Source organism: Bos grunniens, chromosome 11, assembly GCF_055505025.1.
Source record: "Bos grunniens cultivar Pamir isolate PY7600 chromosome 11, Bosgru_T2T1.0, whole genome shotgun sequence".
Classification (NCBI taxonomy): Eukaryota; Metazoa; Chordata; class Mammalia; order Artiodactyla; family Bovidae; genus Bos; species Bos grunniens.
The window spans coordinates 8,342,202-8,369,621 of record NC_141175.1 but is presented as its reverse complement, the minus strand read 5'-3'; the positions used below and the strand labels follow the sequence as shown (position 1 = coordinate 8,369,621).

Here is a 27,420-nt window from a genome sequence, read left to right as displayed (position 1 = left end):
GGTGCAGTGAGGGACAAACAAAAGGAGGCGCCGGAGGGGCGCAGTGGCCGGCAGTGGGACAGAGCGGCAGGGGCTCGGGGCTGCCGGCTGGGCGGCCGGGTGCGGCGGGCCCAGGTGAGCGGGTGGGGAGGGGAAGGGGGCGCGAGCTGTCATCTCTTGAAATCAACTCCTGGACGTCCCCGGCCAGCTGCCCGGCCCCAGGCGCCTTGGGCAGATCGGGCTCTGCCCGCCGGGGCTGGCTCACAGGGGGCCTCCCGCGGCAGCTCGGTTCTGCCTGCCTCCGGGTTCCCCGCGCCCCGGGTCACAGAGGTCCCTCCCCTCCTCTCCCCGGCGCCGCGGCGCGCGAGCCCCCTCCCGGGCACCCTAGTGCCTCCCTGCGCTCTACATACCGGGAGTTTCCGCCTCGGCTCCCCCAGGTCCCCTTGTCATCCCCTGGGTTCCCCCAGATCCCCACCCCTCCACACACACACACACTCCCCCACTTACTGGAGGTTCCACCTCTGGGCCCTCTCCTTGGGACCTTTTTTCCCCTCCTTTTTCAAAGGTTCTCCTGGGCTCCTTGCCCGTTCCTCTTCCCTTGGAACCCTCCCTCCTTTGGATCGGGCGGGAACTGTGCCCTGACTTGGGTGGGGGGAGGGCAGATTCCCTGGCGAGGCTCTTGGGGGCCTGTCTGGGCTGGGGTTCCTGGGAAGCCCAGTCCAGGGGTCTGAGGTTCTGAACCCTGCCGGTGTCTTGTGCATCCAGATGGGCCTGAGAGCCAGGTCTGATGAGGTGCGGGCTGGAGACCTCGCAAAGTTGGCTGCCGAGCTGAAGCAGCATAGCCGTGGGTTCTTGAGGCTCCCTGATGATTCTGCTCCTTGCGTCGACCGCTTCTTTCCCCTGGTCTGGACTGGAGTGAAACCGGGATTGGGCTGGTTCTCTGCCGGTGCCAGTGCTGCCTTTTTTGGGAAGGAAGAGAGATGGTTGGGGGTGTTTCTGGCAGCAGTCTCCTCCTGATGGGGACTTGGCTGGAAGGGTGGGGCCGTCTCTTCCCCTAAGGGCTCTTTCTCTGCCTTACCCCGCTGAAGCCTTTCTGGGATGAGGTGTGAGGGAAAGGGAATTTGGGCCTAAATTGTAGAGGAAGGATTTGGTGGAGCCTAAAAGCTCCCAGGGGCCTCTCCTACCTTTTCCATTAGGAGTTACCTTATTCCCCTGACGAACCGTGTATCCTGCCGGCTGCATAGACAGACGGGCAGACAGACAGACTAGAGGCAGGAGGAGGAGGTCTGATGTTGGTTACTCTTCTGGTGGAGGGGATGGGGGAGTGAGAGTTTGTTCAGAGGGACTGGGCAGTGCCTTTGTGAAGGTCAAGTTTGGCTCTGGGGGGGAGGGGGAGGCAAGGACAGATGACTTGTGCTGGAGGACTGGGTTTTGGAGAGGTGCTGGGGTGTGAATGACTGGCCCCTGTTGCCCTGTCTTCCCAGTTTTAGAGATTTTTGGGGGTTACCTCCCATGCCCCCCGGGCCTTCCAGGGGCTGTGGGGCACACAGCAAGGGCCTGAGGAACGCTTGTGACTTCTCCCTGTAACTCACCCAGATCCTCCATCTCTTGGGCACACCCACTAGGAAGCTGTTTCCTCTGCAGACTTCAAGTGGTCCTTCTGGACAGTGGGCGCTCGTGAGGATTGTCCCAGTGGGTCAGAACTCAGGGAGCTGGCTTGGCCTGGACCTCACTTGTAGTATTGAAGGGAAGGGATCATCCTGTTTTCCTTACTCTCCTGAGAGTGGAGATGATTTTGGGTTTTCACACGATGATGGTATAAGACCTCATGGGGAGTCAGGTGGGTTAGATGTGGGGCTCTAGAGCCCAGCACACCTCCTCTCCCTGCCTTGACTCATTCATTCATTCAACCATCCTTTGGTAAGTGCCTGGCCTGGGCCAGGAATGGTGCTAGGAGAACACGGTCCCTGGCTAATAGTCTGGGAAGAGAGGCAGACAGGACAACGTTGACACAGAGGCCAGCATAATGCTAGAAATGTCTCAGAGGCAGCCCAGAGGAAAGAGGCATTAGCTGTGGCTGAGTGTGCAGGGGGTGGTCTGTGTGTGTTTCCTGGAAGAGGAAGGGTAAGGACAATCAGTGCCAGTGAGTCCTGTGGCCTGAGTTCTGGGCCGGCCTCTGCCACGGGCAAGTGACTGGCTTTCCCAGCCTCAGTAAATCCCTCTCCTTGCCAAGGAGGACAGGGGTGAGGGTAGAGCCTGGCTTCCGTGGCTTCCGTGCCTTCATGGACCCAGGTGCTTCTCTGCCCAGCCTCCATCACTCTGCGTGGGGTTCTCTGAGAGGCTGGAAACCATCTCTTGCTTCTTTCCTCTCAGCACAGCGCCTGGGCATTGAGCGGCTGTGAGAAATGTTCCATGGCATAAGCAGCTAAAAGGCGCCACGATCCCTTTGTCTGTGTAACCATCTCCCCCCCAACCCCCACCCCTTTCCCCTTCCTGCTGATTGCTTGTCGTTTCCCCCTTCACTAATGGCTGGGCCACACTCCCAGTGCCTGGCTGGTTTAAACACTCCCCCCTACCTGGCAGAGAATGAGATGGTTGGAGGGCATCACTGACTCAATGGACATGGATCTAAATGGACTCTGGGAGGTAGCCAAGGACAGGGAAGCCCTGCGTGCTGCAGTCCACGGGGGTCGCAAAGAGTCGGACACAACTGAGCGACTGAACAGCAACAACAACCCTATCGTGGTCTGATCACACTACTCTCCCCACCCTCCTGACCTGTGAACAGTTCTGAGCAGAGTGCCTGGCATGGAGTAGATGCTCACTAAACGCTCCTTGAAATTGTGTCTGGGCTGAGGGCGTGTCTCTGCCTGGATCCGGCTCACCCCGCTGCAGCTCACCTCTTGCCACTTTCCGCCTCCAGCCCTGGATCCAGCCAGGCTGAACCGCTCAGCGTGCTCTAGAAGTCATGTTGTCTTCCCTCCAGGCAAACATGTGCTGTCCCTTCTCTGCCTGGAATGCTCTTTCCAACTCCCACTCTTTCCCAGGAAGTCAGCTTAGGCAACACCCTCTTCAGGGAGCCTTCCCTGACCCAACTTCTCTGGGTCTAGTGCTTCTTCCCCCGTTCCCAGAGGGCCTGGGTTCCCCCAGCAGAGCCCCAGGCACTCAAGAGCCGGTGATAACTTTTGCCTTGGCATCTCCCCGGTAGACTGTCCGATTCTCTGGCGTCACCCTGGTCCAGGCCGGGCAGTGAGTAGGGGCTCCGAAACTGTCGGCAGCCCAGCAGGTAATGCTGATTCCCACACACCTCCCTGCTCATGGTAGCTCTTGCTTCCTCGTAGGCAGGCGGCTTCCATGGAGCGAAAGGAATGCCAAGACCCTGCCCAGACAGACGTGGGCCAGCCTCAGCACCATCAGCCAGCTCGCAGATAGCAGAGCCGTCCTCAGGGTAAGGACTGGGCCCCCTCCCTCCAGGCCACCCTCGGCCCCTAGACACGGGGCAGAGGGCAGTGTCCCTGTCCCCACAGCCCTTTGCTCTTCTTGCTGTAAGGCCAGGGCTTCTAGGACAAGGGTGCAGAAGACAAAACTCTTCTTCCTTCTCCCAACTCAGTGGTCATCTGAGTAGCACTGGGGCTTCCCAGGTGGCGCTAGTGGTAAAGAACCTGCCTGCCAGTGCAGGAGATGTGGGTTTGATCCCTGGGTTAGGAAGATTCCCTGGAGGAGGGCATATCAACCCACTCCAGTATTCTTGCCTGGAGAATCCCATGAACAGAGGCATCTGGCAGGCTACCGTCCACAGAGTCACAAAGAGTCAGACACAACTGAAACGACTTAGCACATATATGCACGCCATACCCAGCAGGTGTGAACCTGCACGATGAACCCCTGGTTTTTGTCAGTCTTGGGAGGTGGTTCACGCTGTCTCATGACCATATTTCCCAAGGTGTGTTCGGTGGGACACCAGTTTCTCTGGGCACAGTGGTCAGGTGACTCCAGGAACAGTAACCTGTCATGGTCCGGGCTGCAGGACCTCTCGGAGCCTTGACGGGTGTCTCAGAGCTGACTGAGAACATGAGTCTCTGAGAAGGAGCCAGCGAGCTGTTTTTCCCCCACACTATCACATGGACATCTTTGAAGATGGGAGGTGTCTTGGCCTCTGCTTTGGAGAACAGTTCTCAAAGGCAGGAGCATGCACCGGTTAGAACCCAGACGTTGTGGTCAGACCTGGGTGTGAGTCCCAGCTGCCACATGCTCGATAAGTGACTGTGGGCCAGTCGCTGTGCCTCTCGGAGCCTCAGTTTCCTCATCTGTGAAAAGAGGGTAATATTAGCTCCTTGCCTCCCTTGAGAGTATCTTGAAGATTAAATATGTCGATACAGGGAAGGTGGCTCAGGGTGTCCTCAAACGTGTTCTCTAAGCATAGTGGGTGTGGGTATAAGCTGCTTAATAATTTGTAAAACAAACCTAATCAATGATTTCTTTGGTCATTTGTGGAAGCTCAGGCAGTGGCCTTGATCCACCCCCACCCACCTCCCCACCCTTGCTGTTTATAGACATGGAAACTGGGGCTCAGAGGAAGGAAGCAACTCATCGGGTCGGAAGGCAGGGGTGTGGGGCTGGAGCCAGGTCCTGGAATCCCAGGCTGGGGTCCTTTATTCTCCATGCCTTCACCTCCCGCCGTGGCTTTTGTTAAGGTAGGCCTTGCCTTTCCCAGCCTGGATTTTAGAAGAAATGGTATCTCCGATGTTTTTTGTTTGTTTGTTTTGCTTTGTTTTGTTTTTGTAATTACCAGCCAAGTTGCATGCCCGTTACGTGTTTTTTTGTTTGTTTTGTTTTGATTTTAATGCCTTGTGGAAGCTAGAGTCTCCTGTGATCCCCGTCTCCAGAGACGTGAGTGAGGAGGGCTGGATTTGCCCACATGCATTGTTAGCATTTGCCTTTTTTTCCTAAAATCAAGTCAGTCCTGATAGAGCCGCTGGTTTGCCGCTTGCTCTTGTCTCATTTCACAGTCCTCCCTGGACCTCTTTCTTGATGAGGTCGAGCTGTGGGTGAGTCCCGTCAGAAGGTCCCTACCCACTCCCGTTCCTCCCACCCGCAGTGCTCCCGCGCCTCCCCATCCAGGGTTTCTGAGCTGTTTGTCGGGACATTTACAGCAGCAGAGGGCGGTGGGAAATGCCTGGCGTGTGATTCTGTTGACCGTCCTGTTTATTGGGACAAGGTCAGCAAACCCCAGGCCTGCCCCGTAGGAGTTTCCTGTTGGTTTTGAGGAACTCTGCCAGCCCCCCTTCCCCAGTATCGGAGGCCTGAGCTGAGGTCTCTGGCCAGCGACGAGCAGGAAGCAGCACATCCTACTTATCTGAGATCAGAACTCCTCCTCCGTGCCAGCAAGGAATGGCCTGGGCCAGCCCGAGAGGTTTTGGCCTCCAGGTCTTGGCCCTCCTCTGTCTGCCTGAGGCAGGGCCACAGTGTGGCGTTGGCCTGAGCCTGGCCCTGACTCGGTTCGCCAGGCCGTTCTGGTGGATGGTTCGGTTTCGGTCCCCCGAGCACTCCTCTTAGGTTTTAGCCTTGAGAGTGGACAGGCTAAGCGAAGGTCGGGCACTGCCCTGGGGTCAGGATCTCAGGATGCCCTGCTGGGGCGTAGATACCTCTGGCTGGGTTTGTTTTTTTTTTCCCCGGCAGGAGGGACCCCTGCGTAGCCTGGTGGGCAGGACCACCCTGGGAGTCAGGTCTGTGCAGAGATGCGTCCCTCTGCTGGCGGAGCTCAGCTTTCCATCCAGACCATCTGCCTCTCCCGATTCTTCCTCCCAGTCTTTCCTGGAGTCTTTTTCCTTCTGGCACGGGCCTCTTTGGGCCACCTCTGGCGGGGGCCCCAGACCTGGCCTCTCGGTGGACAACGCTCTGCTCGCCTTCCTTCCAGCAGCAGAGCTTTCATGTCCACGGTGGCTGTGGTCCGAGCCCAGGTGGTGGGCTGGTCACCATGAAGTTTACCATCTGATGTGCCACAGTCTCCAGGTGAGAAGACCAGGGCTGGAGGCGTGAAGGTTCTTGCTGGAAGTTGTACAGTTCCGGTGGTAGAGCCAGGATGTGGACCTGGGTCTGTGTGTCTGGGCAGCTGTGCTTTTTTTTTCTGATCGATACCTGTTTTTTTTCTTTTCCTTTCCATTATTTTTTATTTGGCTGCACCAGGTCTTAGTTGCAGTATGTGGGGTCTTTAATTGCAGCATGTAAGATCTAGTTCCCTGACCAGGGATCGAACCCGGGTCCCCTGCTCTGGGAGCACAGAGTCTCAGCTACTGAACCACCAGGGCGGTCCAGCCTGTGCTCTTTCTAGCCCACCTCTCATTTGTCTTTTTCTCTAGGTTCTCAGGCTTACGGGTACTTCAGAGTGGTTTGGGAGCTTGTTCAAAATGCTGATTCCTCTGGACCCATCACCACAGGCCTGCAGCGACTGAGTAGGGGGTGAGCCCAGGAATCTGCATTTTGAAGAAGCTCCCCAGGCCGTTGTGGGGCTGAGGACCTGCTGACCATGCTGGTGAACACTGACCAGGGCTTCTCCATCGGCCCTGGTCTCAACCTCTATCTGCCGCCAGGTGCCCTTGGCGTGGAATCAGGGCTGGGCTCCCTTGGGTCCCGGATCTTAGTGACTTCCTAGCGTGTGTAGGGTGGGAAGGCTGAGGTTTCTAGAATGACTTTTCCTCCCAGCCACAAACCTCTCCCTGCTCTCTTCCCCGATGCGTTTCTATTGCATTTCACATCTCGTAGGAAGTTCTATGTTTAACCGTCTCTTGAGGACTTAAAACATCCAAATTAAATGGACACTGAGATACAGCCTCAGGTCTGGAGCCATGTTCCACCAGAGAAGCAGCTGTAAAATTCCACGGCTCTCACATGCCACCTGGGCACCCCAGAGTCACCTCCGCTAACTTCATACCCCTGGCAGAGTTGGCCTGTGGACGGATGTGCCACCCGGGTAGGGCCACGCAGAAGTCCTGCTGTCATGTCTCCTGGCTGGATACCTGGGGGCAGACCTTTCCAGTCTGGAGAGCTGGGCAACAGGCGGCTTACCCTTGGCCAGGCCCCCCCTCATTCGCAGTCCCCTGGGACCTCGGCAGATGGGTCTGTGACCTCTCTTTGGGGCTCCTGCCCACTTTTCGTACCCCGTCTGGGAAGGCAGTGCTGGTGTTCAAAGCAGATCAAGACCTGTCTTCAAGGCCCTTCTGCCCCGCGTGGAGCCAGGCCCAGAGCTGGGCTCCCTCCCAGAGTTTCCTTAAAGCTGTACCTAAGAGACCAGAGATATCTGAGCCTTTTGGAGCCTTTTGGAGTTCCCTGCAGAGACCTTAATTCCAGGTACCCCTCTGGAAACAGGGATCTTGTCCCAGGAAGCATTTGCAGGGTTCTGGGTGCCCAGGTAGGTCCAGGAGACCTGCTGGCCTTCAAGACAGGCAGGCATGCAAGGGAAAGGCAGACCAGATGGGTGGCGGTCTTTCCGCCATCTTCTAGCTGTGTGGCCTTGGGCAGGTCAGTTAACCTTTCTGGGCCTGACTTCACACCCCTAAATGGACTGATGAAACCTCCCGTAAAAAAAAAACAGCAGCTAACATTACAGTCTTTCTATGAGGCAGGCTCTGAGCCAAAAGCTTTCTATGGACCGCCTCGTCAGTCCTCACCGCCGCCCTGACCAGGAATACCATTTCCTAGATGAGGAAACCAGGGACCCGGGAGGGAAGTGACTCCCAGGGTCACGCACTGGTGAGGCGGGGAGCTGTACCAGGTTCCTGGAGATTGGGAGCCGAGGCTCCGGACATGCCAGGCCTGGTGCTGACGTGCAGGCCGCATCAGTGACCCGGAGCCCGTGGCAGTAACACGCCCGCCTGATGGGGCGAGGGGGCCGTCCTGAGCCTCAGACCCGGCCTGTGGCCTCTGTGTGCTTGGCTCGGGGAACCAAGGTGGGTGTCCTTCACTGATCACCCTTCCCCCAGGAGGCCACCGCACCCTTGCAAGAGCGCTTGAGGACCAACCTGTTTGGGAGGCCCGGCCCACATGGAGAGCAGTTTGGAACTGAAACTTGTTCCCTCCCTGCTCCGGACTGCCTCCCCTCTTCTTTCCCCGAAAGTGAGGGTGTGCCCTTCAACGCAGGATGCATGGAGCCAGGCAGCACCCCCAGCCCACAGCTGCTGACTCACCCCGGCGGGTGTGGGGGCCTCAAGGGCAGTGCTGGCTCTGGGGTGGGTGGGGGCTGGGTGTCCCAGATGATGGGTTGGCCCTCTCCTCCCCCCGCCCCCCGCCATCCCCCCAACCTCCAGCCCCTGCTCTGGAGCAGAGGAGGCCCCAGGGTGCTGACCGAGGAGCAGATTCATAAGCCCAGAATGCTCCCAGGGCAGGGCCAGTGACCCAGTGTCTTCCTCGGAACTCTTGGGAAAGGCCCTTCCCCCTTCCCTGGGAGCACCTTGGAGGGTCAGCCTCCCCAAGCGTGGTACAAGAAGGGGCGAGGGGGGCCAGCCTCGGCCTCCCCTCCCTCCCGCCTGGGAAGTATTCCCAGCCTCTCAATTTGGGTTTTAACAAAGGGCTCTCTGTGCCCTGTTTACCCACAGCCTGGCCGGCCTGCCACGGCTCAGGTGTAAAAGCCAAGTGCTGCGGGCTAGCTTGGGGGTGGTTGGAGCCTGCCTGCTTGGCCACCCTCTGGACAGTGGGGCGGCATGTCATTTCTTCGACTTCCTTCCCCATCTGCGAGAGGCCCTGCAAGGACATCAACAACGTGGAGCGGGCTTGACCCCTCAGGGTGGTTTTGCGGGTGGCTCACCAGCTCTCTGTCCGGTCCTGGAGTTCTGAGCTGGGGCTGCGGGAGTACAAGGCCCTGGAGTGTGGCGTCTTGAGTCCTGGGAGGTCCTGGGGGCTCGGGAATGCCTGGTCTATGCTTGGAGGGGTTTGTGCTTGGGGCTCAGCCCTCTCTCGGGTGTCTGTCCCCCAGTAAATTCTGGGAGGGTCTCTGCAAAGGCAGGTGGATGAGATCAGCACAGTGCGCCTCCCTGTGTACCAGCCTTGGGTTGTCCCATAAGACGTGCATTGTGCTCTTTTTAATTCTCACACTAAGTCTCTGAGACTGGTACTATAACATTCCCATTTTATAGTTGAGGAAACTGAGGCTCAGAGAAGAGCACTCATTGGCCCCGGGCTCTGAGCCCACCCACGCTGAGGCCTGGCTTCCCTGCGCCCTACGTGCGCGTGTTAGGGCACACCTGGGTAGGGCAGGCAGGTAGGCGAACCTTTTTCATACTTGACGGATGGCCGGTACTATTTCTCCTAAACTCTTTTACACTCTTCAGAAACCACACAATGAGGAAGGTCTTTAGTTTCTTTTCCCAATTTTTTTTTTTCTACTCACAAAAATACCAGATTTGAGTACCAAACATGTAAATCATAAAGTATTTGTCCATTTTGTGACATTTTATATCACTTAATAATACATGATACATCATATATCTTAAAGACTGTTTCCCCGACCAGGGATTGAACCTGGGTCACCACAGTGAAAGCTTGGAATCCTAACCACTAGGCCACCAGGGAACACCTAGCATCTTTTATTTTACTTAATATCTCTTGGACATCTTTTGGGTCACTCTACACAGATATGAGGTAGGTAGCATTGTTTTTATTTTAAAGTTGCAAAAACCAAGCCTTGGGCTAAATAATTTGCCTGGTGTGTTGTCGTTTAGTTGCTGAGCTGTATCCAACTCTTGTGCAGCCCCATGGACTGGAGCCCCCAGGCTCCTCTGTCCGTGGGATTTCCCAGGCAAGAATGTTGGACTGCCATGTCCCTTCTCCAGGGGCTCTTCCCCACCTGGGGATGGAACCCACATCTTCTGTATTGGCAGCAGATTCTTTACCACTGACCCTCCAGAGATTCACTGATTCGCCTGGAGTCATGAATTGTTTCATGCTACAGCTGGATTTGAACCCGCGTCTCCCCAACTCCAGAGCTATTGCTCTTCACACTCCCTGGGATCTGTCTGCCGCCATGGGGAGGAGAGGGGCCCTCTGGGTTGCCTTTCTGAGTGCCTGGGGACAGGGGTGCTCCAGCCCTACCTCAGGAACCCGGTCTCACTTCTGTCCACCTGTGGGTGCTGCCCAGTGGAAAGGGTCTGGCTGCATCCTTCCCCGTCTCCCTGGGGCGGGGAGGACCAGGCGGGGGTGAGGCTGCGTTCTGCAGTATCTTCAGAGGCCACAGCTGCCGCTGCGCCAGCCAGGGGCAGGCCAGGTGGAAAGAGTGGAGTCTGCTGCCCTGGCGATGGCCTAGTAGCTGCTGCCTCCGGCTGAGCCCTGCAGGTGCAAAGACCAGAGAGCAGACCAGTCCGGAGTGGGAGAAACAGACGGTTATCGTGGTAAATTCTGTATGAGACAGTTTAAGCACCTGCAAAAGTTATGAAACTAGAACAGATATCTTTGTACCCAGGACTTAGCTTTGCCAGATCTTAATGTTTTGTAATTGCTTCAGATACACACACAGACACACAGATGCACACACATACACATAGAGATATAGATACACATACACACACATAAACACATAGAGATACACACACACACACACACACACGCTCTCTCTCTCAAATCATTTCAGGTGCAGTTGAAGCCTCTTCCCCAATCCCATTTTCTTCCCTCTTTAGATGAAATTATCAGCTTGATTTTGGGGCTCTCCTTGCACTTGGGAAAGAATCTGTCTGCAATGCAGGAGCTTCAGGTTTGATCCCTGGGTCAGGAAGATCCTCTGGAGGAGGAAATGGCAACTCACTCCAGGAGTCTTGCCTGGGAAATCCTACGGGCAGAGGAGCCTTAGAGGGCTACAGTCCATGGGGTTGCAAAGAATTGGGCATGACTTACTGACTAAACAACGACACGCGTGTTTCTAATACCTTTGCCACACCTGGGTATATACACTGCAGAAAACCTCAGATGATGTGTGTGTTCTATAGCTTGTTTTGGGGTTCAGCGTTATTTTGGGAAGGAAATGACAACCCACTCCAGTATTCTTGCCTGGAAAATCCCATGAACGGAGGAGACTTGTGAGCTACGCAGTCCATAGAGTCACAGAGAATTGGCCTCGACTAAGCACTTCACTTTAATTTTTTTTTCATGTTGATACAGGTTGGTACTTTCATTGCTTCAGCATTTCACTGTATTCTCAGAGTAATTCATCCTTTCTCCTGTTGTTGGATATCTAGGTTTTTGACCTTTTGCTATCAGGAACAACTCTGGAGTGATCATTTTTGTCTGTGGCTTCACACAGACGTGTGAAGCAACCCTCAGAGCCTTAGGAGCGAAATTGCTGGGTCGGAGGATGAATGCACTCTATCTTCTCATCTAAGAATTCAACATTTCTGGCCAATCGCAGGGGAGTGAAATGGCTGGTGATTGTCTTAATTTGCATTCCCTGGTTAACAATGAGATTAAGAATTATTTCATTCGTGAATTTCCATTTGTGTTTTTTTTCCCTGTGAATTGTCTATTCACGTTTTGCCGTTTTTCTTCCCTATTGGTTTGTCTTTTCTGTGTATCTGGAGGAGTTCTGTCTTTGTTCTGGGCATTAATCCTTTGGCAGGTAAACCCACTGCAAGTGTCTCTCCAGGCCTGTGGGTGCATTTCACTTACTAGGTCCTTTGATGTGGGTCCATTTTAACTGTAATGTGATCGGTAGATGCGCCTCTTCCTCTGAGGATTTGTGCTCATTTGGGATAAGAGATCTTTCCCTGTCTTAAAGACATTAAGGTGGTCAGTTAGATTTTTCTTTAAATATTTGCAAGTTTTGCCTTAGGTCTTGAATTCACTGGAATTTATTTCCCTGCAAGTCGATAGATGGGGCTGTGCTTTTCTTCTGTGGGTAACTAGGCCAGCTCCATTTGCGGACACCCATTCTTTCTCCCCAGCCTGCAGAGTCGACGCTGTCACGTCTACGTTTCCAGAAATTTCAGGGTCTCTTTTAGGCTTGCTCTTCTAGTTCCCTGGTCCAGCCATCCATCCCCACATCCCCGCCGAATTGGTCGAATTCCAAGACCTTTATACTGGGTCTCCTCCCACATTATTCTTCCCCAGTGTCGTAGCTATTCTTGGTCCTTGGGAATCTTGATTTTTAAAAATCTTTTTTTCTTAATTCCCTGAGTAACGTATTCTTATAACAGAAAACAGAGGGAAGTTTGGGGTTAAAAAAAGATTGTAAACATCAGCCTAATGTCACTGTCAGTATTTTTAAAACATACGTCTAAGTTATTGCAGAAGGCTTGCTTATTCCTCTGTCATAGTCTCGTTACCTCCTTTTTGCATTGAAGGTATTTTGTCATGTCATCAGGTCATCAAGTGCTTTGCTCTAACGTGTTTTCATTGTTTTATAGTATTCCATCATCAGGTCATTAAATAGGTATTTAATTGATCACCCAGTAACAGGCATCTGGATGGTTTCCAATTCTCCTGGGGTATAAAGACAACCACCATGAATGTTCCTGTAACTAAACCTTTGTCCTAGAATCTTGCCTGACGATTGCCCACCTCCTTCCTGTCGCTTCCCCCTCCCAGCTCAGCCCAGTTGAGCAAACCTTTACTCCGCTTTCTGTGTTCCGGACTCTGCATGGGGCCTGGGATGAATCTGGAGGGGTCCTTGTCCTGCGGGGCTCCCAACCTACCTTGCTGACCTCTCTATGGGCAATCTCTTGCCAATGAGCTTTACGTGGTGCAGCTGGGGTGAATCCCAGCTCGCTGACCTCCAGGAGGGCACGGTCAGTAGCTTTAAGAGATGCCTCTGTTCTGGAAGAAGGGTTAGAGCAGAGGACAGCAGGGCACACGGCCTTTTTGTCTTTCTCAGCTGCCTGGATTTCAGCCCTTTAATCTTTGTCTTCTATTCAGGATCCTCTCCAAATTCTACATCTCTTGGGGCCGAGACCTGACCCAGCCAGACTCCCATCACCCTCCCGAGATTGCTCTCTGAGAGCCACAAAAGAACACCTGAACTCTCCACCTGAGGGCTCAGTTTTTATTTCTTTTCTTCTAGGCTCTATTTATTTTAAATTCTATGCTACTTTTCAGTCACAAAGGTAATGCCTGCTGGTAAAAACATTACAGTCTCCTTTCATCCTGCCTCCTGTTCCCACTCTTAACAGGGAGCCATTCCCCAGCTGGGTCAGGCTTTATCAACATGGCAATGTATTTATTTATTGTTCTGAATCTCACTTTATTTTCAAAATGGCATTACATACAGAGCTCCTTTATTCTGCTGAAAAGGCCCGGTTGCATTCTGGCGGCCTCTTGAAGGGACCAGGATCTGCTCACCGCCTGCCTCTTGTGTGCCCAGCCTCATCTAACTGTGTCCCCGTGCCAGGTGTCAGGGCCAGCGTCGGGGGCGCTTTTCCTTCTGTTTTCTTCCATCATGCTCCGGGTCTGTGCTCTTTTCATCCACCCATCAGCTGTCTGCTAAAGTCAGATTGCCGTCGGGGGCCAGGTCTGTGCCTGTCTCAGCCTCATTCCACAGATGGGGGGGACCAAGGCTCAGAGGGGTGAAGTCGCCTGCCCAGTGTCACTCCACTGCTGAGTGGCAGAGCCCACCTGCCCCTCCCTCTAAGCCCCCATCACTGTACTCCTTGCTCTCCACCTGCCTGAGGTCCCCGCACACAGGTTGTCTGGGAAACCTCACTCCTGTGACTCCCTGATAGTCCTGAGAGTTTGGCATAGCATCTGCTACCACGGGCATTTTATTACAGAGAGACCAAGTCCAGGCTGCTGGAGGCGCCTCCCCCTCCCTGCTGGCTTTAGGCAGGGGTGGCCAGGATAGTGAGTGAGTGTCTGGGTGATGCCAGTGGGCAGGGAGGTGTTGCAGTGAGCCAAAGCCTGGATCACACACCCCGTGATCCTTGACTGCCTTATGCAAAATGTGGGCACCTCCATGACAGATTCCGTATTCCTCTCCTGATGGGGAAACAGGCCCCAGAGAGAAGCTGTTGCACACCTCTGCTGGGGGCAGTCCTGGCTGCAGAGGCCTCAGTGCAGGAAGGGGATGAACGCACTGCCTGCAGGAAACTTCCTGAAAAGGACGTTTTCTGTAACTGGGAGAAAAGGTCCCCACTCCCTTGAATCTGCCCCCTTCACCTTTTAGTGCTTTCCTGACCATCCCCAGGTAGGCCCGGGGTAGCTGTTGGGTGGGAGCTGCTCCCTGGAAGTGCTGCTTGTCGGGGCTCCACCCCAGATCTGGGTTGAAGGTGACAGGCAGTGTGATGCTGGGCACATGACCTCTCTCCCCGAGTCTCAGTTTCCCTATCTGTAAAATGGGTGTGTGGAATATTAGTCAGCCTGGAAAAGGAAGGAAATTGCTTCCTTTTCCTGGCACCTGCTACTCAGATGGTAAAGAATCTGCCTATAATGCGAGAGACCCAGTTTCGATCCCTGGGTCAGGAAGATCCCCTAGAGGAGGGCATAGCAACCCACTCCATTATTCTTGCCTGGAGAAACCCCATAGACAGAGGAGCCTGGCAGGCTACAGTCCGTGGGGTCGCAAGGAGTCAGACAAGACAGTGATTTCCACTTTTACAACATGGATGCACCTGGAGGACATTATGTTAGGTGGATGAAACCAGTCCCAGAAGGACAAATAGCATACGATCTACTTATGTGAGGTCCCTGGAGTAGTCAGAGTCATACTGCCAGAAAGAATAGAGGTGCTCTGGCTGGGGTGGGGGGAGGGGGGAGTCAGTGCTTGGTGGAGACAGTTTCAGTTTTACAAGACGAGAAGAGTCCTGGAGATGGGTGGTCGGTGATGGCCACGCAGCAGAACGAATGTCCTTCATTCAAATATGTTACGTGTATTTTACAGCAATAAAACAATTTTGAGAAAATAAGGGAGGGCGCCAGCAGAGCGCACTCCTGGGCTCCGAGGGTTCTGGGCTGGGCCCTCATTCTCAGAACAGGGAGTGGCTCCAGCTGTGGGTGTCTCTTCACCTTGAGTCACCAGCTCCCGGGGCAGGTCCCTGCGCTGGCCCTCCCTGCCTGAGGGGTCTCCGCTCCTTCCCCTGGGGAGGGCTGGGCAGGAACCGGGAGGGAGGGGTGCCCATAGTCGCCTTAGCTTCCTCCCTGGCCCCCTCCCCCGCTCTGCCAGGCCAGCCCATCACCCCCAGGCTATGCCCTTCCCCACCCCACTTTTCCCCTTGCCTTCTCAGGCCCTCTCTTGATACCTTTATTGAGCGCCTGCTGTGTGCGGCAGACCCTTGCCCTCCAGCAGCATCTGGGCAGAGGTTGAGGATGGATGACACCAGCCCAGGCTGCCTGCTTCCCTCTCTGCACAAAGTGCTTTAGAAGCTTGGGATTCTCTGGGCCCTTCCCAAAGCCCTGCAAGCAACCTGCCCTGACCACCCGGCCGTCTCTTCTTGGGGACCCATGGGGGAAGGCGCCGCACCCCTGGCCCCCTGGGGACAAAAGCCTGGGCTTTGGCACCTGTGCCTTCTTTGCAGATTTCCCCCGAAACACCATCAGAGAGGGGCGGGGACTTGTCCAGAATCCCACAGTGAGTTGGCAGAGTCCGAAACGTGGTGCAGCTAAAGGGCAACCCCCCACCTCCCCAGGTCCCCCCACAATGAGGCCAGGCCTGCTTTTCTCAGCTGTGTGGCCTGGGCCCCTGGCCTGACCCCTCTCAACCCCTGTGTCTTCTCCCTGGGCTGAGGAGGTGCCAGGAGCCCCCCAGGACCATCACAGGACTGTCCCCTCCACGAAGCCCTTCTCAGCAGGGTGGTTTACAGAGAGTTCAGAACAGAAGTGTTGGGGGGGCAGGAGGAGCCAGACACACTGGTGGACGGGACAGTCACCCCCTCCGAGCCTCCGGGTCCCTCACCTGTGATGGAGAGTGGACCTCCCACCTCAGACCCAAAACAACGTAAGCCAAGCCCCAGGACAGCAGGGCCCAGTCCTCCTGGTGCGAGAGGCAGGCTGTTCTCCGTTGCGTGACACACCCACTCCCCCGAAGCTGCGAGGCTGCAACCACATCCTGCCTGGTCACAGACTGCCCCCACCCCCAGCGCCTGGCATCCTGCCTCGGCGGTCCCAGCCCCGGACTTTCCAGGGGCAGGCTCTCGCACGCCCTCGGGCCCTCGGTCCTGTCCCCTCCTCCCTTCCGGTTCCCAGTCTTTGGGCGCCTGCCTGGACGTGGACTTGGCGAGCCAGGAAGGGAGGAAGGAGTTGTCAGGGTGTCGTTCAGCTGGGGTGGGGGGCCCGGCTGCGTGATTCAGCAGGCCCTTCCCTGGATGCCCACTCGCCCAGGAGTGTGGGTGGTGCGAGGAGCCAGCTGGTCATTAGAGGGCCTTCCTGTAGGGCGGGCACTTACCAGGAGGGCCGACCCCCTGGGCTGGAGCCGCCAGCCCAGGGCGGGTAGTGGTGTCTGCTGGCCCCACGGTGACCTGAGCTCTGGGAATCCTGGCAGGAGGGGGGCAGGAAGCTCGACTCCTGGGCTCCACCTCTTGGCACTGCCCTGTGTGGGGCCTTGAGCAGTGGCAGGACAGTGAGCCCGAGCCCTGGTGAAGACTTGAGTCGGGAGGCTTCAGTTTGGTCTCAGCTCTGCCCTGATTGTAGAGTGACATTGGGCAGGTGATGCCGCTGAGCCTCAGTTGTCCCCATCTGTGAAATAGGGCCAAAGATAGGGCCCTGCACCTGGGTGTCAACGCGACTCCACGAGGTGGACCCCACGGTAAGGGCTTAGCCTGGTGCCTGGCACATGTCCATCTGTTGAGCACCCCGATTCCCTCAAGGGGTCTAGGTTTGCTTCCTCCTGTCCTTACCCATCCTGGCATGCCCAAGATGATATGAGCATCTGGTGTTTGCAGGGAGGCCCTGTCCTATGAAGTGTTTGTCACTATTAATACTATCAGTAATCAAAATAAGGGCCCCAGTCCCATAACCTGGGACCTTTGTGCCTCTCCCCACAGACCCATTTGTCTAAACACGGGTATTTAAATCTTGGTTTAAAAATCTAGACTCTGGATTAGAAAACAGTAAAATGTAAAAATCACAATTTTTTTTTCAGGGAATGTTCTTTTTTAAAATTTTTATTTATTCATTTGGCTGCACCAGGTATTAGTTGTGGCCTGTGGGATCTATTTTCCCTGACCAGGGATTGAACCCGGGCCCCCTGTGTTGGGAGTACAGTCTTAGCCACTGGACCATCAGGGAAGTCCCTAAAATCATAATTTTATTTGCGAAAGGACTGGAAGGTTATCACTCAGTGAAAAGTTAACAGGGGTGGGTGACTCTGGGCGGTGTTCTTACAGGGTTTTTTTTTTTTCTGTCCATAATGCTTTATACATTTTCCTGACTGTTCTCCAGTGAACACCTAGTCCCTTTCTGGTCTGGTACAGCCTCATGGCCTGAGCAGCATTGTAAGAGTGACGTGTCCCGGCAGGGTGCTCCCTGCTGGCCCAGGCATTCAGGGTTTCTTCGCAGGTTCATTTGGTTGCACACCTTCCCCGCCCCCGGCTGCACTTCCTGAATGTGGCCTCGAAGTCAAGCGTTAAAAAAAACCAGACTCCCAGGCTCTACCCAGGACCTGCCAAGTGGGACTCTGCAGGGGGAGATCTGCTGCTGTTCTAAATTTCTTTACAAACACACGTGGATGCACATAGCCGGAAACAATCTGATGTAAATGCCCTAAGCGTGTGACCCTGTCATCCTGCTTTCTAGTCCTCGCTGCCCAGCCCCTCCTCCCGGCACCCGTCATTACAACCTGCTGTCTGTTTGTCCTTCCTGCCAGTCTCCCCACACACCCAGAGTCCTGTGTGGCCATATATTTACACACACACACGTGGAATGTTTTAAGCTTCCTTATTTGTTCTATAGAAGCTAGTTCATAGTCCACTCCCTCTTCTACAGTTGGCTTTTCTCACACTTTGAATAAATCTCTTCAGGGACTTTGAATTAATCTCCTGGTGGTCCAGCAGTTAGGACGACTCTGACCTCTACTGCAGACGGCCTGGGTTCAATCCCTGGTGGGGGAATTAAGATCCCGCAAGCTGCATGACCACTCTTAAGATCACTGGCGTGGCTTCATGGCACATGGTTCTGAAGGAACTGTAAGTTTCCAGCTGGCCCCTCTGGTTGGTCTTACCATTAACAGGATGGGGTCTAGACAGGACTTCTGGACTGTTCCTGCTGGAAGGCGGGGGTCCCTGTGAGGCTCTTTAGTGATCTGTCAGCATGGCCCGGACTTCACGCCTCAGCCTTCCCTTCTGTGGAATGGGGAGGCTGCCACCTCCCCTGCGGTGGTTTCCCTCCAGCCACCCAGTGCCGTCTGGTTTCTGGACCAAGGCCACTCCGTGGGCTGCCCTGTGAGTGTTGCCCAGCTATTGTGACTCACAGCTAGCCTCGAGGTGGAATTTTGGACAATGGGTCCATAGTCTCCTGCCCCTGCCGCCCCCCCCCACCCCGGTCTCAGAAAGCCCGGCTACCCCTCAGTAACCCCTTCCCATGGTCCCTTTCAGATTGAACCATGATTCCGGTGACAGAGCTCCGCTACTTTGCGGACACGCAGCCAGCGTACCGGATCCTGAAGCCGTGGTGGGACGTGTTCACCGACTACATCTCCATCGTCATGCTGATGATCGCTGTCTTCGGGGGCACGCTGCAGGTTACCCAGGACAAGATGATCTGCCTGCCCTGTAAGTGGGTCACCAAGGACTCCTGCAACGACTCGTTCCGGGGCTGGGCGGCCCCTGGCCCAGAGCCCCCCTACCCCAACTCCACCATCGGGCCGACCCCCGACTCCGGCCCCACCGGCATCAAGTACGACCTGGACCGGCACCAGTACAACTATGTGGACGCCGTGTGCTATGAGAACCGCCTGCACTGGTTCGCCAAGTACTTCCCCTACCTGGTGCTTCTGCACACGCTCATCTTCCTGGCCTGCAGCAACTTCTGGTTCAAGTTCCCGCGCACCAGCTCCAAGCTGGAGCACTTCGTGTCCATCCTGCTCAAGTGCTTCGACTCGCCCTGGACCACGCGGGCCCTGTCGGAGACGGTGGTGGAGGAGAGCGACCCCAAGCCGGCCTTCAGCAAGATGAACGGCTCCATGGACAAGAAGTCATCGACGGTCAGCGAGGACGTGGAGGCCACCGTGCCCATGCTGCAGCGGACCAAGTCTCGGATCGAGCAGGGCATCGTGGACCGCTCGGAGACGGGCGTGCTGGACAAGAAGGAGGGCGAGCAGGCCAAGGCGCTGTTCGAGAAGGTGAAGAAGTTCCGGACCCACGTGGAGGAGGGGGACATCGTGTACCGGCTGTACATGCGGCAGACCATCATCAAGGTGATCAAGTTCATCCTCATCATCTGCTACACCGTCTACTACGTGCACAACATCAAGTTCGACGTGGACTGCACGGTGGACATCGAGAGCCTGACGGGCTACCGCACGTACCGGTGCGCCCACCCGCTGGCCACGCTCTTCAAGATCTTGGCATCCTTCTACATCAGCCTGGTCATCTTCTACGGCCTCATCTGCATGTACACGCTCTGGTGGATGCTGCGGCGCTCCCTGAAGAAGTACTCGTTCGAGTCCATCCGCGAGGAGAGCAGCTACAGCGACATCCCCGACGTCAAGAACGACTTCGCCTTCATGCTGCACCTCATCGACCAGTACGACCCGCTCTACTCAAAACGCTTCGCTGTCTTCCTGTCGGAAGTGAGTGAGAACAAGCTGCGGCAGCTAAACCTCAACAACGAGTGGACGTTGGACAAGCTGCGCCAGCGGCTCACCAAGAATGCGCAGGACAAGCTGGAGCTGCACCTGTTCATGCTGAGCGGCATCCCTGACACGGTGTTCGACCTGGTGGAGCTGGAGGTGCTGAAGCTGGAGCTGATCCCCGACGTGACCATCCCGCCCAGCATCGCACAGCTCACGGGCCTCAAGGAGCTGTGGCTGTACCACACGGCCGCCAAGATCGAGGCGCCCGCCCTGGCCTTCCTGCGCGAGAACCTGCGGGCGCTGCACATCAAGTTCACGGACATCAAGGAGATCCCGCTGTGGATCTACAGCCTGAAGACGCTGGAGGAGCTGCACCTGACAGGCAACCTGAGCGCCGAGAACAACCGCTTCATTGTCATCGACGGGCTCCGTGAGCTCAAGCGGCTCAAGGTGCTGAGGCTGAAGAGCAATCTGAGCAAGCTGCCGCAGGTGGTCACGGACGTGGGCGTACACCTGCAGAAGCTGTCCATCAACAATGAGGGCACGAAGCTCATTGTGCTCAACAGCCTCAAGAAGATGGCCAACCTGACGGAGCTGGAGCTCATCCGCTGCGACCTGGAGCGCATCCCCCACTCCATCTTCAGCCTCCACAACCTGCAGGAGATCGACCTCAAGGACAACAACCTCAAGACCATTGAGGAGATCATCAGCTTCCAGCACCTGCACCGCCTCACCTGCCTTAAGCTGTGGTACAACCATATCGCCTACATCCCCATCCAGATCGGCAACCTCACCAACCTCGAGCGCCTCTACCTGAACCGCAACAAGATCGAGAAGATCCCCACCCAGCTCTTCTACTGCCGCAAGCTGCGCTACCTGGACCTCAGCCACAACAACCTGACCTTCCTCCCCGCTGACATCGGCCTCCTGCAGAGCCTCCAGAACTTGGCCGTCACGGCCAACCGGGTGAGTGACCCGTGGCAGGGTGGGGGTGTCTCTCCGGACGTCTGGCACCCCTGGTCTGGGGTCTGCAGCTGTGGTTCCCAGAAGCACCTGGGGGAGGAGCTGGATGAAAATCCAGATTCCCAGGCGGCTTCCCCTGCACCCCCCCACAACTTAGCCCAGACCCGCCGAATCAGGATCTGTGGGCTGGGGAGCCTGTCTCGACTGCAGGACGCGGCCAAGTTCTGCTAGGAGGGATGGTGTGCTGGTCCCCAAGGTGGCTTTGGGCGGGTTCCTTGGAGATGGGGATGTCCACAGGCAGGAGTCTTCTCTGTCAGGGCTCGGTCATGGGAGGCGGGACTCGGCCTAGGACTTGTGGTGTCTTCCTCAGCTTGTCCTAGACCAGACTTGGAGCCCAGGATGGGCCCACCCAGGACGGAAACTGCGTGGGTGGCTGGTGCACCTCCCAGAGCCACTCACACCCTCTCCCCTCTCTGCCTGTCGAGGGTGGCGAAGGGCAGAGTTGGGCTCCGCTGGGGCTGGCTTGTCACCACCTGTCTTTCTGGAGAGGAAATTGTGCAAACTGTCGTGGGCCTGCAGAGCCGAAGGCCACACCCTGGTAGTGATCGAGACCTTTTTCGGTTCCTCTGCACCCACCCCTTGCCTGTCCGGGGAAACCCCCCCACCCAAGGGACCCTCTGTGGAAGCAGGCGGGTAGAGGTTGAGGGCAGGTGGTCCTGTGACTTTGTGGCCTGGCCTCTGCCGCAGCTGCTGGGGTGCCTGCCTTTTGCCCTGCCCTCTCCTGGTGGGGACCTGATGCTGGAAGGAAATCTTCCTAGTTCCTACTGTGGGTGGAAACCCTCTCGAAGGGAGGCGGATGGTTTCAGGAAGGACAGCAGGGGCTTGCTCCAGCAGTTGGGAGGCAGCAGCCCCTGAAATGCCCCCATTCCAGGGAAGGACACGCCCTGTCCAGCATCACTCACGTAGGAGGATCAGGCACCCCAGACCTCTGACCGCTAGAACCCCTCCGCTCTTCCCCAAGCCTCTCTCCCTGGAAACCAGAGATTGTGACAAATCCTTTCCCCCGCCATATGATACGCGTGTGCACATATGAGAGCCGTACAGGAGTGAAGGTCGGATCCCAGGCTGCTTCACTCTAGAGAATCCGCCCCCGGGGAACCAGGACAGGCCCACGGCCCACCAGTCAGGAAAATTGGACTCCTGGGAGCAGCCCCATTTGGGGAGGAGGGGACAACCACAACCCTTCCTTCAGCATGTGGAGGGGGACCAGGCAGCTCCGCCAGATACCCGGTGGAGGAGGGTGTGGCCAGCCCCCCGCTGGGCGCCCCGTCCTGCCCCCTCCAGCTCTTTGCTCCAGGCACAGCTGTCGGGTTCACGCGTTGACTGAGGTCACCCTTCAGGAAGCGCTGGCGGCAAGGCACGCAGTCCCTCAGGAAGGAGACCCTTTGGCCCCCAGTTCAGCACGGTGCTTCATCACGTCCTGTCCCCACCCCCTGGAATCCCAGAGGCCTTTGTAGGGAAAGAAAGTTCTTCCAGCCAGACTTGGTCCGGCTCCTCCTCCTTCCCGGCGGGAGCCCCCCCCCACCTTCCTGCCTCCCTCTGGGCTTGCGGTTCCTTGGTTCCTCGCGAGTCACCCCCACCCCCCACCCCTGGGCTACTACCTGTGAAGTGGACAGGGCAACTGAATGTGGGTCAACTCAGGCCCTCACCGCGGGTTTTCTCAGGTTTCAAGTCTTGCTGACCAATACCTTGTTAAGGGGACATATTCTTTGTATGGTTATTCAAATATTCATTCATGGATTTGGCAAATGTTCTCTGTGCACTCCTAGTGGGGAGCTAGGACCCCCCACCCCGACCCCGGTCCTTCCTGACCTCACTGCTTGCAGGGACAGATGGGTAACTCAAGTTAGCACCCTTGACTGTGCCGGGGGCTGGGCTTAGCCGTGGGCAGGCAGGTCTCCTGGAGGAGGGGATGTCTCACCTGGCCCTGAGGGATGAGGAGGAGTTAGCCAGGCAATGAAGGAACTTCTCAAAGGTTTTGTCCACAGGGAACTGAAAGCTAGGGGTGGAGCTGTGAACTGAGCCTCTGGAATTTGGACTACCCCGCCCCCCCCCGCCCCTCCCCGCCCCCCACCGCCCCTGCCCCTGTCGTCAAGGCCAGGGCTGAAGGCATCTTGTTTTTCCCACTTGGTTGCAGATTACCTGCCTTGCGTCCTTTCCTTCCCTCTTCGCTCTGACGACCTGGATCTTGGCTCTTCAGTCCAGTGCCTGACTTGGGGCAAACTGTCCACCAAATTCCCGCTGACTGATTGAGGGAGGAAGGTCTGCCTTGGAATGCAGAGAGCTGGCTCTCCCTGAAGCTCCAGGGAGGTGGGGGCGGGGCAGGACAGAGGTCCAGAGCTATAGAAACCCGTGTGCAGGGCCTTCCCCGGCAGTCCAGTGCTAAGACTTCACCTTCCAGTGCAGAGGGTACAGGTTCCATCCCTGGTTGGAGAGCTAAGGTCCCGCATGCCCTAGAGCCAAAAGAACCCAAACTTAAAACAGAAACAATGTTCTAATGAACTCAGCAAAGACTTTACAAAGGGTCCAGATCCAAAAAATATCTTAAAAAAAACCCTGCATGCAGCTGTCAGGAGTGGGTGAGGCCTGTTCTCACGTGGCTGCCTGGGTGGCTGGAGGGTCCTTGAGGCAGGACGAGGCACAGGTTTTCAGAGAGGAGGGGGTAGGTCCCGTGTTGGGACGTCCAGGGGACCAGGTTAAGTCAGCCTGAACCTGAAGCTCAGGGAGTCATCCCCCAGGCTCCTGGGTGAAGATCTGTCCTTCCTGAGTCTGGGAGGGGTGGGGGGTGGGCTAGAGGGTAGGGGCCAGGGGAGTGTGGCTCGAGCCTTTGGGAGGGGCAGTGGAGAGCAGGGCCAGGCAGGTGGGTGCACAGCCCGTGCGGGAGTCGGGTGATGACAGGAGAACACGGGCAGGTCCAGTGGATGAGGAGTGGCCGCAGGTGGCTCAGGGCGGGCAGGGGTAGAAGCCGGCTCCTGCCAGGCCAAGAGAGACGGCATCTTCCCAGGCGGTTTGTTGGGAAGGTCGCAGAGGCCCCTGGGAGGGTTGTCTTGTTTTTTCCAAGGACCAGGTGGACTCGAGGGGTAGCCAGTGCTGATGGGGTGGCCTGAGGTCCCTGAGGAGGTGGATGAGGGTGGGACTGGGGTGATGGGAGTCGACTTCACGCCTTCAGTGCGCCAGCACACCTCAGGATGAAGGATAGGGGCGGCCAGGCGGGGGACCGAGCCATCAGAGCCACCTTCCCCTCCTTCCGTGGGGCCTGCAGAGAGCTGGCCGCGGAGCCGGGGGTGCCCCGGGGAGGGGTGTGTCGGGGGAGAGCCCCGACGTGAACCCCAGTTCTGCCACCCACCGCCCCAGTCCTTCCCGCTCCCCGGCCACTGTCTGTGTCACCAGAGGAGGCCAGTTTGGGGCACAGTGGGGTCTCTGGGAGGCTCTGGTCCTGCAGGAACCCACTTCTCTGTCCTCTGGCCTTCCTGGAGTCCTTGCCCACCTGGAAGCCACGCCTGCCCGATTCCTGACCATTGGGCACAGCAGTGGCGGGTTTGCAGACCCAGGTCAGGAGTCCTTTTTAAAACATCTACAGTGCCCCTCTTGGCATGGCCTCTGCCTGGCCTCAGCATCCTCGGCAGAAACATGCGGATGGTGACAGAGCAAGCTGCCCATCACCCTTCTGTAGGCTCGGGGCCCATCCCCTGGCTCCTGCTCTGCTGGAGGGGTCCCTCCTGTCCGCCGTATCTGAAGGAGCTGGTTGTAGGAGAACAGGCTGAGGAAGTGCTCATGTCTGTAGCTGATTGCTCACAGGAGGGCAGGGAGGAAGCCAGCCTTTATGGGGCTCTTCCCGTGTGTCCCCACCCAACTGCACCGTTTGCTCCTTGCTCCACCAACAGAGTGGACAGTTAGAGCACGGACTCTTGAGCCAGATTCATGTCTTGGCTCCACCGCTTTCCAGCTGTGAACTTCTCAGGAGGCTGGATCCTTCAGGGCCTCAGTTTTTCCATCTGTAAAGTGGAACAAGTGTTTCCACAGTACTTAGAGGTAGTTGTGAGAGTTCAACTGTTAGTAGCATCAGTGCTCAGAGTGAACCTGTCCTGTAGTAAGCGGCAAGTGGGTGTTGCCTCTTATTCAAACTTTGCAGAATCAGGAGAGGGCCCCGAATGGCCAAGACTGGGCTCCCCACACCCACCCTCAGCCTGTGACTTGACAGATAAGGAAACTGAGGCCCAGGAAGGGGAAGTGACACAGCTGGGATTCTGACCGTGTTGGTGAGCTCTCCCTAGTTCTCAGCAACAGCTGAGGGTATAGAGTTTTCTCAGCAGGCTGCTGTGCTTTCATAAACTGTTCTTAAACCTGGCAGGCCCCCAGGCCTGGCTCCTGGTGAGCCCTGGGTGGTGGAGGAGGGGATGGAGCTGGTAGCAGCTGGCTCCTGTGATTTGCTTTGGCGGGGGGGGGGGGGGGGTGGTGGGGGGTGACAGCTGCTGGGAGACAGCAGGGAGCATGGCACACCCAGCCCTGCCCTCTCAGAGTCCCTGGTCTGCCAGTGACAGGAGATCAAGCAGTTTTACCACGCGGAGGGATCAGTGCTGTTGGGGGAACATGGGCACCTTAGGTTACCAGGAGGTCAAGGAAGGCTTCCTGGAGGAAGTGACGACAAAGCCAAGACCTGCAGAACACGGGGGAGTTAGCCAGACTCAGGCCCAGCTTGTGCTGGTCCCTGAGGTCTGGGGTAGCTGAAATGGGCATCAGAGAAGGTGCCAACGCCTGGGGCAGGGAAGCCGGGGCCCCGAGGCCCGGGTCCCGGCTGCGCCCGCCTCACTGTGCCCTCTTCTCCTTACCTCTAGATCGAGGCGCTGCCACCCGAGCTCTTCCAGTGCCGGAAGCTGCGGGCCCTGCACCTGGGCAACAACGTGCTGCAGTCGCTGCCCTCGCGGGTGGGCGAGCTGACCAGCCTGACCCAGATCGAGCTGCGTGGCAACCGACTGGAGTGCCTGCCTGTGGAGCTGGGCGAGTGCCCGCTGCTCAAGCGCAGTGGCCTGGTGGTGGAGGAGGACCTGTTCAACACCCTGCCCCCTGAGGTGAAGGAGCGGCTCTGGAGGGCTGACAAGGAGCAGGCCTGAGCTCCCATGGCATGGAGCACGGGTGGCCCTGAGTGGGCGGCCTGCAGCCGGACCTCCAGGCAGGCCTCGGGCCCAGGAACCCAGGAGCCCCGACGGACCACCAGCCCAGCCTGTCAGCAGGGGCGCTGGAGCTGGGCCGGGCGACAGGACCGCACCTGAGGGGCTGGCCCCTTTTCTCCTCGAGACTCATGCCCCCCAGGGCGGGCGCCTGAGGGGGAGATCAGAGACCTGCAGTCCGTCTCCCAGCGAGCGCAGTATTTGGACAATCAGGGCCTGCTCCCTGGAGGCCATCGCTGCCCCAGAGGCCAAGCTGACGCCAGAGGTCCAGGGACACCTTCTTAGTTCTTGGTATTTATTTTCTCCACCTCCCGCCCCCTCCCTCCAGATAACTTATACATTCCCAAGAAAGGTCAGCTCAGATGTGGGGGGGTGTTAGAGGAAGGGTAGCCATGTTTCCGTTTTCCTTTTCTTGGTGGTGCCGCCAGCATCTAGCGCCCACCCAGACGTGAGCAGAGCGGTCCAGGGTGAACCAGCTGTGGGACGGTCACCCCGGAGGTGCCAGGCTGGGCTCTGGGGGCATGGCCCATGGGAAAGCAGGCCGCCAGCAGAGAAGCCAGGCCTGGCGTTTGCTGCCACAGTTGAGATTTTTTTAAGGAGAAAGAAATTTTTTGAAATTGATGGTTTGGGTATCAAAAAGAAAAAAATAACTTAAAAAAAAAAAGGACACTAAAGGCCAGTGAGTCGGAGTCTTGGGGCAGGACAAGTGTCCTCCCTGAGCAGAGCAGCAGGACACTGAATTAGCTTCCTTCCCCTGGGGAGCAGGCTGCAGGATGCCTCCAGTCCGTGGTGACCTCGGTCCAGGAGTCTGTCTGTTCCTCTCCCCTCCTAGAGCGGGGACTATTTTGTTCTGTTTTTTTGGTGTCTTGTTTTCTTTCTCCTCCATATATCTTGGCAGGCTCTCGTTTCTGTGGCTGTTGGCCAAAGGGAATGTTCCGGAGCTGCCAAGAAGGGAGGGGACTCGGGTTGGCTCATCCCCAGATGAACGGTGCTCCGCCCCCACCCCCTCCCCGCTGCACCCTCCGTCCTCCCTGCCCCGACTTTGTGGCAGTGTTAGGAGCCCAGAGGAGCCGCCTCACCCGGACTCTGCTTTCGCACCTCGTGTGTCATGAGTTAGCCCAGTGCCACCACTAGCCTCAGCGGCTGACGTCAGCCCTGTCCCCACCTGGTGACGTGCCACCCCGTCCTTCAGCACGGGACACCTAGAGGCAGGGTCGCCACCAGGGTAGACAGGCCCTCCAGGTTCTGGATAGGTTTCTGTCCCAGGCGCCCAGCCCACGCAGCGCCTGGTGGCGGGAAAGCCAGCTCACTTCATTGAGATCAGTCTCCAGGGTCCCCGCCACCTTCGATCGATCACTTGGACACTAAGGCACGTTCTCGCGTCTCTCGTCTTCACGATTATGTCCATTTGTCCATTTGTGTTTTCCGCGCCGTGTCATCAGATGTAATCCTCAGAAATAATGCACACTAGCCTCTGACAACCATGAAGCAATCCGTTACACATGGGTCTGAACTTGTGGACTCGGTTCAAATAGCAAATAAACCTATAACAAAGTG

At 56.8% G+C, this 27,420-nt stretch overlaps 2 protein-coding genes across 12 annotated transcripts in view; one reads left to right on the top strand and one right to left on the bottom strand.

Annotated features, from left to right (window-relative positions):
• The window catches only part of LOC147362440 (kynurenine--oxoglutarate transaminase 1), a 38,549-nt gene extending 37,247 nt beyond the window's left edge, over positions 1 to 1,302 (bottom strand). For 2 of the 6 annotated variants that reach the window (XR_015136215.1, XM_086324615.1), the window contains exons 1-2: positions 1,183 to 1,302; positions 487 to 938 (exon numbers count right to left, since the gene is read on the bottom strand). Coding sequence is in view for 1 of the 6 variants with exons in the window: in XM_086324615.1 (XP_086180741.1) it covers positions 487 to 819 (333 nt within the window). In the remaining 5 variants the exon portion in view is untranslated. Of the gene's footprint in view, positions 1 to 486; positions 939 to 1,182 lie in introns of those variants that run through there. The other 4 variants (XM_086324648.1, XM_086324642.1, XM_086324623.1 and 1 more) reach the window with 3 other exon arrangements.
• LRRC8A (leucine rich repeat containing 8 VRAC subunit A) lies at positions 6 to 27,420 on the top strand. 6 transcript variants are annotated; one of them, XM_086324598.1, is made up of 5 exons: positions 6 to 114; positions 3,325 to 3,427; positions 17,901 to 18,065; positions 18,474 to 20,638; positions 25,531 to 27,420. In XM_086324598.1, the coding sequence occupies exons 4-5, from the start codon at positions 18,482 to 18,484 to the stop codon at positions 25,804 to 25,806; spliced, it is 2,433 nt and encodes an 810-aa protein (XP_086180724.1). In that variant the 5' UTR covers positions 6 to 114; positions 3,325 to 3,427; positions 17,901 to 18,065; positions 18,474 to 18,481; the 3' UTR covers positions 25,807 to 27,420. The 6 variants fall into 6 exon arrangements, with proteins under 6 accessions (XP_086180724.1, XP_086180720.1, XP_086180721.1 ...); XM_086324594.1 differs by having other exon boundaries at positions 3,321 to 3,427; XM_086324595.1 differs by lacking the exon at positions 17,901 to 18,065.